Consider the following 12,607-nt stretch of genomic DNA (forward strand, 5'->3'; position numbering starts at 1 on the left):
CCCTTTTCCTGTGAATTTCTTAGAAGCGAATCCTAGTCACAATGGTTAGCAGTTCTCTCGTGACAGTAAAAAGAAAGTTGTTGCCTGGGAAAAACTATTCACTATGTACATACAGTATTTATAAGGTTGACCAACCCTGTCCTAAACAACCACAATTCTGTATACTGGCTGCGACCATGTTTCATCTTCCGGCTGGACTGAACATGATTTTGTAATGTTAAATGGTATCAGTGTGAAATTTTTTAAAACATTAAATCTATAAAAATTTATTTATAAAAAAAAATATTTTTACATAGTAAATAACTATTTACAAAATCATCTTTAAATCGGTCATTTATATTTTTATGTTTTTTTTTTTGACAAAAAATACATTTGTTCCGAGGTTACATTCAAAATGTAAACCAAAACTGGGAGATTACACAGTGTTTGAATTTGGTTTTGATAAAAAGAAATCCCACAGACTAAGATACAAAAATTGTCTGGCCAAAACAATATGTGAACATTAAGGCATGGAATTTAATATACATGCCTGGTAAATGTATAAATGCAAACTTTTTGAAAACAAAATTACCGTATTTACTCGTGTATAGCGCGCACCACGATTTTTGCAACTAATTCCAAAGGAAAAAAAAAAATTGAAATTTTTTTTTCCCATAAATAAATTTTACTAACATTTTGTGGTACCTGATTATTTAAATTGATGTGTGGTGATGCGTCAGGAAAATACATAAACTCTGCTGTGTAAACGGAAGATAATGAAGCGCTATATTGTCACAACTGGTACGTGGAAGGGAGGAAGGGAGGGAGGAAGGCGTGCCGCGCTACGTTGCTAAGCTGGCGCGGAGAACTAGATGACTCACTGGTCGCTGCTGGGACGAGGAATGGAGGAAGTGAAGAAGGTGGCCGGGGGGGGGGGGGGGGGGGGGGGGAACTGGTGACAACATTCTCTCTTTTTACTAGCTTCTGAGCTGGCTTTCTGTAAAGGGGGGGAGGTCTAAAAATAAACAAGAGACCATGATGTGCGAGCTTGCGCACATGTGTGTGTGTGTGTGTGTGTGTGTGTGTGTGTGTGAAACAGAGGCCTTGTTGCTTGTGCGTGTGTGTGGGGGCTGGCCAGAAACGTCACCCATCACCCGGCAGTTAACGACTTCCACTCCTCCCCGCCCCCCCATCAAACTTTTTTTTTCCGTGTATAGCGCGCATCCTTATTTTTTCCCTTTACTTGAGGGGAAAAAAGGGCGCGCTATACACGAGTATATATGGTATTTAAAATTTTTGTACTAAATGTCTGAGAATGACAATGAATTCAAGTAATCACACTTGCAAAATAAAAATGTTACAAAAACAGTAATCGCACAATTAAAGAAAGTTGGGTTACGGTGGAAGAGTATGCATAATCATTTCAACTCCAGGACCCCGGAGCTTTTGCACGGGACGGCCCAGATCTTCGGACCGCAGAGAGAGAGCATCGAAGGTTCGCAGCTGAGCCGCGACGCTCGCGAGCGAGGGAGGGAGGGAGGGGGGCAGGCCTCAGTAGGCGCCCAGCTCGGCCCGGGACTTGCCCACCTGCTTGGGCATCTTCTTGTTGGTGGCGTCCTCCAGCTCCCGGGGCTTGTAGTAGTGCGGGGCCACCTCCAGCAGCCACTTGCTCTCGATCTCCGTCACCTGGCCAATCACAACCAACCGAGTCGGAAAACTAATACATCAAACAAAATTCACTCGATACATTGTAAATGAAATGATTTTGACCAGAATGCACTTCAATAAGTAAAATGAAGTAGAAAAAGATCAAAAAGCATCAAAAGAACCCATTTATAACAAAATAAGTCTTACATACTTTAATAGAAATAAATTCCACTGATTTGTAACAAAATAAATCATTGGGAAGGACTCAAATGTGTGGAAATGTACACGCTCCGCCCACAGTCGCATTCAGCCAGCCACTTTTCATTTCAGAAGGGGACGTAACTCTTTCTTTACATTAATTTTTATACAAAAACAATCTTATGAATAACAATATGTGTGTCATATGCACATAATTCGCCAAACTTTATGCTCAAAACATGATTTTCTGCAATGGTGGATCTATGGGAAGGGTGATGGGAGCAATTCCCCCCCCCCCCCCCCCTCATATTTATAACCCAACCCATAATAAAAAATAAAAAATCTGGAGGTATGAATACCATCTATCCCAGTCCGCATCCAACTGTGACGTCAAATCAATTTATTTTTGTAAAAATGCATTATTTTACTTTTATTTTAGACCTACTCTACTGAGCATAAAATTTGTTTGATATTTAGTTTTAAAAATCAGATAAAACCATAGTTTTGGTAATGAATTTTCAAGACGTCAGAAATTTCTGAAGTAGTTTTTCATTTTCTAGTGGGCTATTTTTTTTCTTTATAATCATGGACTCTCTCTTTTACTGGAAGTTAAATATTTTACACCATTTAAGACCCTTATTAGTGGTGCACCGATATGACTTTACCGATTACCGATTCGATTACCGATTATGAGAGCAATAATCGGCAGATACCGATTCAGTTACCGATTATAATTAACACATTTTTTTAAGTGTAATAATGCACACAAAAATTTTTATTCCCATGTGAATTTAATAAGATTAGGTAAAATTGAGAATACAGTTATAATATCAGTATAAAAATATATAAAATACACTATTAAGTCATTGCAAAGTGTAAATTATATTAACTTCTATTTATATTTGTTATTCTAAACAACTTGAACTACAGTCTAATAATTGTAATTTACAATGGATAAGTTTTTGTTGCAGAAAACTAGCATTATTATCGACTATCACATAAGGTTGCATCGAGAAATTACCGTTTAACAATGTAAACATGTTTCTTTATTATTTTCACTTGAGTTTATAGAAAAATGTTTCCACACTTCACTTTTTTCTCCCATTTTTTTCGCCATCTCACTATAATTATATAAAAATGACCCAAAACCAATTCTAGCACGTGAGATTTTATTTATGTTGACTGAATATATAAAATTATAAATACTTTTTCACTTTTCACGTCACGTCACATACAAATAACACAACAACGGATAATGTTACCAAAGACACCCATAACGAGCTGGTAAAACGCAGTGATAAACTCTAGAAGGTATCGGGACCACGATTTTGAAACGCTACTACGACTTGAAAAGATCGATTGTCATAGAATCCACTGCAACTTATTGTGGTATTTTGATTGCGTGCCATCTATTTTACGTCTCTGGCTATAGGTAATATACAAGGCCACTAAACAAAAGACAGAAGAAAAGACGAAACGTAAATAAACGTGTAGGAAAAATGTATTTTTTATTGTTCGAGGCAATGAGATTTATTAAACTTAACCAAATATCTGTAATCGTGATATGACGGAGTTAGATGAATTTTCTAATATATACGAATATTACCGTATTTCGTCCAAAAATGGGTAACAAAATATTTACGCCGGGACGTAGATAATCGGCAAAGATATCGTTAAGATAATCGGCGATTACGATTAATCGGAAAGTACCCATAATCGTCGATTACGATTCATCGGTATCCGCATCGGTGCACCACTAACCCTTATGTTATCCATCTTCCCAAAATTTGAATCTGTAACGCCACTGAATTTCAGATTTGCAGAGGTCATCTAAAAGTGAGTCATTTTTTTGCAGAGAAGGTGCAGCTAGAATGTCGCATTGCACATCAAGTTTAAATTGCACTTATTTTGGCAATATTTATGAGTCATACCAATAAATCAGAATGGAAACTATTAAATTATTCATGGATGGAAGGCTCGAAGATTATCATTCACGTGAAGCTGCACATACAAAACGTAAATCCTTGTTCTTCAAAGGCAACATTTTTATTGGAAGTACCTACTTATTCTCGATATGCACAGAATGTTTCTTATAATGGACCTGAATTCAAAATTCCTAACAAATGATATTTTAGTTGCAACTGTAGCATAAAAAAAAAAACTGTCTAAAATTGTGGACCTCTTGGTAAAAGTCGCTCATGCACGCAGAGGGTGAAACAGAACGGTGAATGAGTTGGCGCACCTGTCGCATGAACTCCTTGGTGGTGAAGACGAGCTCGTGGTACAGCACCCAGCGGGGCAGGTCCTCGAACAGGCAGCTGTTGGGGTGGATCATGACGGACTGCTGGTGCTTCACCGTGCGGTAGTGGCCGTCCTTGGACAGTCGGGCCACGTGGTAGAAGTACCCTGCTGTGATGGCCTTCAAGCACACGCAAACCCATACAATCCTAGTTTTGTTTCAGTTTCCTGATAACTGCCTTTCATTTAGTTTTACAGTACACATAGTCCTGCTAATACAAACTAGATAGGACCAGACCCTATCCGTACCACCGAAAGTCCGGATTAAATGCAATTTGCCTAATAATGCACGTAATACAAGGTTTAGATGGGGAAAACTATAAAAATCATTGAGTTTTTTTTCCTTCAAAAATACAAAGTATCCTACAGCAGTTTTAATACAACTGTATGCTTGGATGTCAATTTTTTACCTACTAATTGATTGATTAACAAAACATCTTTGTGATTAAAATTTATTGCTTGTAAGCGCAAAAATAAACCAGTAAATTTGAAATCCCGTATGGATTAACCGATGTTCGGATGAGCGAGATCCGAATAAGCGGGATTATCGTAATTTCTTTAAAGAACAGCGAATATCCACACAACCTTGACACTATGATCATCTTTAGTTCAAGCTGAGAGGTTCGTGAGAAGCAGAGACTACGTGTGTTTGAACTTTGAATATATATATACTGTATAGAAGTTGCCAGCCCAGGTTAAAATTTCTAATACGGTTTGAGGTAGTTGGTTAATTCACCGCCGCAATCGCCACCATCTCTAGGGCATCGACTTGCGGTGGTCCCTAGCGGACAAGTGTCGAACTCTTCAAACACCCCTTCCCCACCCTCCCTCAAACACGCGTTGTCCTCTTGTGATGCACAAACTCCCGCTGAACGACCTTGAGCTGCAGTGAATGTCGGGGTGGGGGGTGTGCGGGGGAATGACAGCGGGCGACAGTGCTGCGCTCTAATGTGCAAATAACAACCTAAGACGATACAGGGCGTTACGGCGGTGAAGTTCCCAAGCTGCTCATCATACGCTCCTGGAAAAAACGGTAGAGTAAATCCCATCCGCTCGCGACTTCTATACAATATATATATATATATATATATATATATATTAGGCGTCTGCGAGCAGAAGATTTTCACTTCGAGTCGAGCTCGAGCGAGTTTGCTAAAATACTCGCGAGTATCGAGTCGAGTTCGAGTTTTTTTTTTAAGTTTATTGCACATAAATTAACTGTGATGGAGTAATAAAATGTGAGAACTTTTGAGAAAAATATGGAAATAAAAAAAGAAACCATTATCATTGTTAGCCTACTAAATTAAAAAATTCGATATTCCTAAAGTATTTGGAATTTCTTATCTCCGCCGGTTGATTTGAAAAGAGGAAGTGAAAGAGCATAGAATAAAAGTATTTTCAGATTTTTAGCATTTTTTTTTCGCATATACCGTTACTCTACATATTTACCAAATTGTTTAACCTCAAAATTAGTGTCAAATATCTGTAACTTGTCATTAAGTTTAATCAATTTAAAGTAATAAAAATAGAAGCATTTTACTTAATTCAATTTACACTTGCAAAAAAAACTTACGCACAATAAACCTACATGGAAATGAAAGTCTTTTTCAATGTCCTGTAGTCTGAAATATGTTTACTCATGTCATCAAATGTAGAGCTGTACTGAAGAAGCCGATTTTGCCAATATTTAGTTGAATCGGCATTTCTGCCAACTTCCAATACTCTTGTTAATTTTCGACCGATATTACTGAAAAACGAAAGAGACTGCCATAACCTAAAAATCCACGAGTACCCTTTTCACTTTTCGTAGTAGTACTACCATTCTTTCAGATCACATTATTTCTTAGCAACATGTGCCAACCGTACATATCAAGATTTAACATCCTTTTTCTTTTCAATAATGTTCTTTAATTTTAATATGTCCTAAATAAATACATTACCATCACGGTAAATACACATCTCGGTTATTACGGCAACTATAGTGCAAATGTGGTAACTATCATGCTTCTGCAGTTGTTATGGTATCTACAAAGAATCTTTAGTTCTTTTTATGGTAATTATCTTAAGATAACTATTGGAATTGTACTGTAGTTATGGTACATCATCCATATTTCTTCGTAAGTTGTTGTTCATTTGTATTTTCTTCATATTTATATTTACGTGCGCCATTACTGGCAGGAATTTTCATAAAAATGTTAAACGGGACTTTATATCACACATTTAATGGTGTAAATGATGAGACCCCGGACAATTTAAATGCTTTTTACAGTAAAATGCGGGAAATGTGTCCGCATAAGGCGGGAAATACTTCCGCATAAAGGAGGAAAGTGATACATTAATGCTATGCGGAAAATTATAGAAGTAAAAAAAATTAATCACGGAAATTCGTAAATCCCGGGTACGTAAAAATGATGTGTTCATGTATACGGTCGATCATGTTACATTATAAAGTAAAGGATAATAGTGTTGTAAGACTTTTATTCCGATATAATGAGAGTTTTTTTTCTATAGGTACAGTGCAAGAAAAGCTCGCTCGAATTTCGAGTTGTTGAAAAGCCACGAGCTCGAGTTCGAGTATTACTAAAAAACTCGACTCGAAACTCGAATTTCGAGTACTCGCAGGTGTCTAATATATATTCAAAGGTTCTATCTAGTGTAAGTTGCGGTAAAAAGGATAAGGAAGAATGGGAGGGGGAACTGAGAGGGCTTCCCACTCCCTCAGTGTACCTTCCCTTCCTTTTAACCTTTTCCATTTTTAATCGGAAATTTGGAGGATCCACTTGGTGTGACGTCATCCAAAGTATACACCTGTACCTGTGTAATGAGACATCATATTTCATTTGAACGAGTCGCCGCGGGAGAGGGGCGGCGGGAACAACAGCGCACCTTGCGGATGTTGACGCTCTCAGAGGGGTTCGACACCAGCTCGATCTCGACGCGCTGCATGAGCCCCGCCAGCTGCTCGCGAACGTCGCGCGCGCGCCGCAGCGACCGGTGCTGCACGAAGTTCTCGTAGCACCACTGCGTAGAGAAGTCCGTGTCCGCCCACTGGCCGTAGAGGCTCAGCAGCGTCAGGTGGTCCCCGCCCGGCACGAAGAAGTTCTTGCGCGCCGTGTCGGCGTGGATGATCTTGTCCTTCGGGCGGTAGAAGATGGCGCTGTTCACCGACAGCATGGCCGCAATCGTGAGGATCTCCTCGGAGCACTTGTACCTGCGACGCATCACCGTCCTGGGCAACTGATGGACTTAACATGTATATACAGTAGAGCCCTGTCACGAGGTTCCTGCTTATCAACACCATTACCTATTCTACAGTCCCAGCATTTTCTTCCTAAGAGAAAGGTACAAGTTAATTGTACACGTTATTTTCTGCAAAATTTATTTCCTGATAGTGACATCATAAAATAAGCTTTACAGTGGTAAAATTATTATTATTATTATTATTATTATTATTGTGATTGCCACCAAATTAAGTCGACATCTACCAATTTGTCTGAAAACAACTACAAATAAATTCAAAGGGGGTATGTATTTGTAAAAAGCTAATTTAAGCGAATACACCGAAAGCTCCAATAAGAGCATATACACTTCAAACAGCACTTCAATTATTGTGAGTTTCCCTGCAAAATAAGTAACAGTGACAACGCAGTTTTAACGTAAATTGCACATATAACCATCCCCCCCCCCCCCCTTCACCCTAGGAAAACATTAAAACATGGTTCAAGCAATGTTGCCACATCATTGCCTGAACTACAGTGTGCTCTACAGTGCTCCTGTGAACACCAGGATGTCAGAGGTTGGTTATATGCCGACGTTGGACATCTGGAGGAAGATGTTTTAGTAAAAATCATCTACTGTGATTGCTAAGGTACTGCCTGTGTGGCAAAACAGTGTTCAATTGCTTATTCATCATTACCAGTGGCTGGATGGATTTTTATTACTAATTTATAGGGATAGGAAAAATTTGCGGGTTCAATGACCTGCAGGATGAACTCCATAGTTCTACGTACACTCGGTCAAATGCCACCCACCCATTGGCTGCCGTATTGTGAGACGTCACAACGTAGCAGCCTGTGATTTGATAAAGCTTTGGTCGGGCGTTTCTAATTGGCCCATAGTCATCCAGGTGAGTTGTGAGCCAATATAGCAGACGCAGCACTGAGGTGTAAATATTTGTATTTTAGCCTATCGCGAATTGAACCCGCGAATTTTTCCTATCCCCAATAGTTATCAGCACCAGGTTGTTACTCTTGAAAAGAGTTGATGACATTTTGTACCAGAGTTGAGACCGTCTTGATCTCCAGACCATTAACTCTCATATCGTCAGGCCGTCATGAATTCTCCGCATTGACAACTGGTAATTTTTTTGTAGCCGGTACCTGAGCCAGATGAAGAAACATTGTTCAGACTAATTCTTTCCACAGAAATCTCTGTGCTGTCCATAAATTTAATATTTGATATAGGCTGATTTTGGCTTGTTTTCTGTGTGTTTGCGTATTCATTTTTTTCTGTCCATTATTTTGGTTTATCTATGAATGACATACAGTCACCAGCAATGACGTATGTCCGGAAAAAAAAAAATTTAAAACGGAAGTTAGGAGCCAAGACGACCTGTGTACATCCAGAAGGTCAATCATAATCAGGTGCTTGATTCTGGAGCGGAACCGGACGGCGGGCAACATGTAAGTACGTACTTCTCCGAGGCGAGGATCATCTTGCCCATCATGGGGTCGACGGGGAACTCCGCCATGCGACGGCCCAGCTTGGTGAGCTCCCCCTTGTGGTTCAGCGCTCCCAGGGCGTACAGCTGCTCCAACGCCAGCACCTGGGGGGCAACAGTTGCAGAACCCATCCTGAAAGTGGGGTCGGAACTTGCAACTGATGGCTTCCTGCAATCGCTGAATCTTATACATTGCCATATCTACCCGCCTACAGGTAGCAAATTTAATGCCAATGTTTAGTTTAAAAATATATAGTCCGACCCTCATACAAGATTTTCACTTTGGGTTAAAAATACATATATTGTGATTCAATATGTGCATAAATAACTAACCTATGTTGGTTTTTAATAAATATAACTCAACGAGTAAGTATAGCTTGTTTAATCAAAATAGCTGAGCAGTAGTGCAAAGATATGTTAAGGTGCAGTTATCGTGCGTTCTTGCAGCACGCCCGGTTGGCACCGGCAAGCGAGACGCGTCCGTGTCGCTGGGCAGGCGAGACGGAGTGGAAAAAAATCTAAAAAATAAACTAGCCAGAGAGAGAGAGAGAGAGTGTGTGTGTGAGCGTAAGGCTTGTCTGCACTAACATAAAACACTGATCCCCAACAGCTGCCAGATTCGTGAAGAATAGTTTGGTACTCGCTTCGATACCGGAACTGAACGTAAAATCACCGGATCGCAGATGGTAACCAGTTTCGACACCCGGGACAACCATCGCTAGCAGAGACCCGTGAATCTCGCGGGTTCATTTCGTGTTATGCTAAAAATTCAAATAATTACACCTCAGTGCTGCTTCTGTCATTGGTTCTCTTGTTAATCTGGAGGGATGAGGGCCAATTAAGAGAAACCCTCGCTCGTTGAAGTGTCGAATCACAGGCCCGCCCAGTCGAGACGACTCACAAGTCAGCAGCCGATGAACAGGTGTGGCATTTGCCCGAGTGTGTAGAGGATGTTGGAGTCCATCCTGGAGGTCACTGAACCCGCGAAATTCACGGGTCTCCAACCGTCGCCGACGAGGGGGGTCGGGCCACGCACCAGGGACTCGTGGGGCGGAGGGTCCAGGAAGTCGAAGTTGACCAGGTCGTTGATGCCCAGGGCCTTCAGCATGAGCACCACGTTGCCCAGGTTGACGCGCTGGATCTCCGGCACGATGTTGTCCTCCAGCTCGTGGCGGTACGCCCACGCCGTGTACAGCCGGAAGCACTTGCCCGCCGCCACGCGGCCCGCGCGCCCCGCCCTCTGGTTCGCAGACGCCTGCGCACACACGCTCTCACAAACTGCACCGCGCCGGGACGGATTTCCCGTTTCCCCCCCGCAATTGGTAGGGATGTGCGAGTACCCCGATACTTTCGGGTGCGGTTCGAATCCACAATTACCCGAACCCGGAATCGTTGTACGTACTTTGATTCGAACAGTATTACGAAGACTCACAAATGTTATAAATTAATTTAATACGGCTCAAAAATACTAGCAGTGCAAAATAAAATTAGGCTACTATCACATAAGTATTTATAATATGATGTATCAATAACGAAAGATACGTAAATTAAATAATTAACACAGTGACATTAAAAGAATTTCAAGAGCTTAAACTATAATTACGAATTTCATCGTATAGCAACCTATAAACTAAATACAATTACATACCCACAAGAGAAAAAAAACATCTTGGCTATTTATTGGAGAAAAAATGGTTTTGTTTGCTGAAACGTTTATAAAACTGAGATTTTCCTGTGGCGTGCAGTTTATTACGATTGAGTTGGAGAATCAAATATGTTTTGCTTTTCATATTTTAAAGTGTTTATTATTAATTAAGTTTACATAATTATAAACATTTCAATCTCAGTGTAATAAATAATTGCCAGTAGTTACAATTAGAAAAAAGAGAATACACATTATTTTTAAATTAATCAGCATATTTTTTATTATTCTGTGCTTAATAATCGGAACCGGATTCATATCTCAAATTTTGCCAGGGATTCGAATCAGATTTGAACCGAATTGAAAATGAAGGATTTGCACATCCCTAACAATTAGGGACACCTGTATTTCACGAACACATTTCGTGTCTAGGTAGTACATCGCAAAAAACACCGTAGTTTCTTTCTTGTAGTCATTGGCTGTGGTCGGCGAGAGGTGTTTTCCCCGCACTTGACGGGGCCAAAGAGGAATGTGGTCACCGTACTGCTGCACGCACACGATTCGCCATCACTCTAAGGAAAAGCCAGGTATAGTGTTGTGTGACATACCTTGACACGAAATGTATTCGCGAAATACAGGTGTCCCTACCTATAATATGTACTGTCAACTTTTGACACCTGATGCAGTAATACAGTAAAATCATTATTAACAAGCGTGTATGTATAGAACCAAGAAGAAAAAAATAAATTAGCAAGTTTTTTGTACGCTTGAAACATGTGCAGTTATTTACATTAAAAAAAAAAACACGTTACTAATGTAAGCGATATAAGATTAAACAATATAATTTTTTCCCCACTTTATTTAGGTCATACATTTTGGTACAAAAATTTATGCTAGATAAATTACGTTCAATGGATTTGCCATGATAAAAGATTAAATTTTTAATTCACACGTTGTTTACACAAATTGCAGAATGATTTCATGCTGTTAGTTACATTTCAGTGCTGAATGTTGTATAGACTTGCGTTTCGGTGTTATTTCAGTTTTATCACAATTCACCATACAATCTTGCCCCTTACTAATTATGCATGTGCCTGTGTACACACTGCGATCATGCTGCTCGCACGTGCCCGGACAGACAGCTTCTACCCAGAGCTCCCCCACTGAGACATGATTTCAACCCACCTTCGAAATGGGAACGACGATGAGCGACTCCATGCCCGTGCGGGAGTTGAAGTTGTTCTGCTTGCAGAAGCCCGGGTCGATGACGTAGATGATGTTGTCGATGGTCAGCGAAGTTTCAGCTATGTTCGTCGCCAGCACAACCTGAAAATAGACCAAGCGGAATTACCAATACTAATGATTATTTCTTCAATTTTATGATAGCCATTAAGGATCAAACTAGAAAATAAAATTTTTGTTCTACAGTTTCTGTTTTCGCGTTCATTAAAACAATTATTAGTCGGAATGTTTTTTTTTCCCCCAAAGTTACATATTGAGAGTAAGTCTGAGAATAAAGTGATTTGTTCATGTTCACGTTGGTAGATACTTTTTTGCAATAAATTTTTTTACCAAAAATGAATAACTTATTTTACTTTTGGTCACTAAAATTTATTTAATCTTTGAAAACTATCACTACTTCAATCAGTGTGTTCCGACTTGTTGCGTATATAGTTTGAGCATGCTTAGTGTAGTGTATAGACTTTGAACATTTTAAACTTCCCGCCCTGCAGGGCATTGTGGTTGGTCACTCTGGAGTGGCCAGGAAGTAGGTTGGTGCACCTGCGCACAGGAGTCTGATAATCAACATGGTGGTGAGTGGACGTTGGTTACTATCGCGACTCGTTTTCAATCAAACTATAGTTGTTTCTCAAATGTTGCATCCGCTAATTATTTCAGTCCACATCTCTTCGTACAACACAGTGATTGCTTCATCGTTAATGAAAGTACCGGAGAACGCTTGGCTTGGTTGGAGACCAGCGGCCTACCTTGCGGGCCCCGGGGGGCATGGGCGATAAGATCCTGGCCTGCATGTCGCTGGGCAGGTTGGAGTACACGGGCAGCACTAGCAGCCTACCTTGCGGGCCCCGGGGGGCGTGGGCGTGAAGATCCTGGCCTGCATG

At 40.3% G+C, this 12,607-nt stretch overlaps 1 protein-coding gene across 1 annotated transcript in view; it reads right to left on the minus strand.

Annotated features, from left to right (window-relative positions):
- Positions 1-73: 73 nt before the first annotated feature.
- LOC134539063 (pre-mRNA-splicing factor ATP-dependent RNA helicase DHX16) overlaps positions 74-12,607 on the minus strand; it is a 27,279-nt gene continuing 14,745 nt past the window's right edge. Inside the window, exons 9-15 of the mRNA XM_063380774.1 lie at positions 12,562-12,607; positions 11,670-11,810; positions 9,879-10,097; positions 8,817-8,947; positions 7,009-7,333; positions 4,067-4,243; positions 74-1,665 (exon numbers count right to left, since the gene is read on the minus strand). The exon at positions 12,562-12,607 is cut by the window's right edge and continues 241 nt beyond it. Of these exons, the coding sequence (XP_063236844.1) occupies positions 1,531-1,665; positions 4,067-4,243; positions 7,009-7,333; positions 8,817-8,947; positions 9,879-10,097; positions 11,670-11,810; positions 12,562-12,607 (1,174 nt within the window). The 3' untranslated portion in view covers positions 74-1,530. The remainder of the gene's footprint in view (positions 1,666-4,066; positions 4,244-7,008; positions 7,334-8,816; positions 8,948-9,878; positions 10,098-11,669; positions 11,811-12,561) is intronic.

The sequence above is a fragment of the Bacillus rossius genome, chromosome 14 (genome assembly GCF_032445375.1).
Source record: "Bacillus rossius redtenbacheri isolate Brsri chromosome 14, Brsri_v3, whole genome shotgun sequence".
Taxonomy (NCBI): Eukaryota; Metazoa; Arthropoda; class Insecta; order Phasmatodea; family Bacillidae; genus Bacillus; species Bacillus rossius.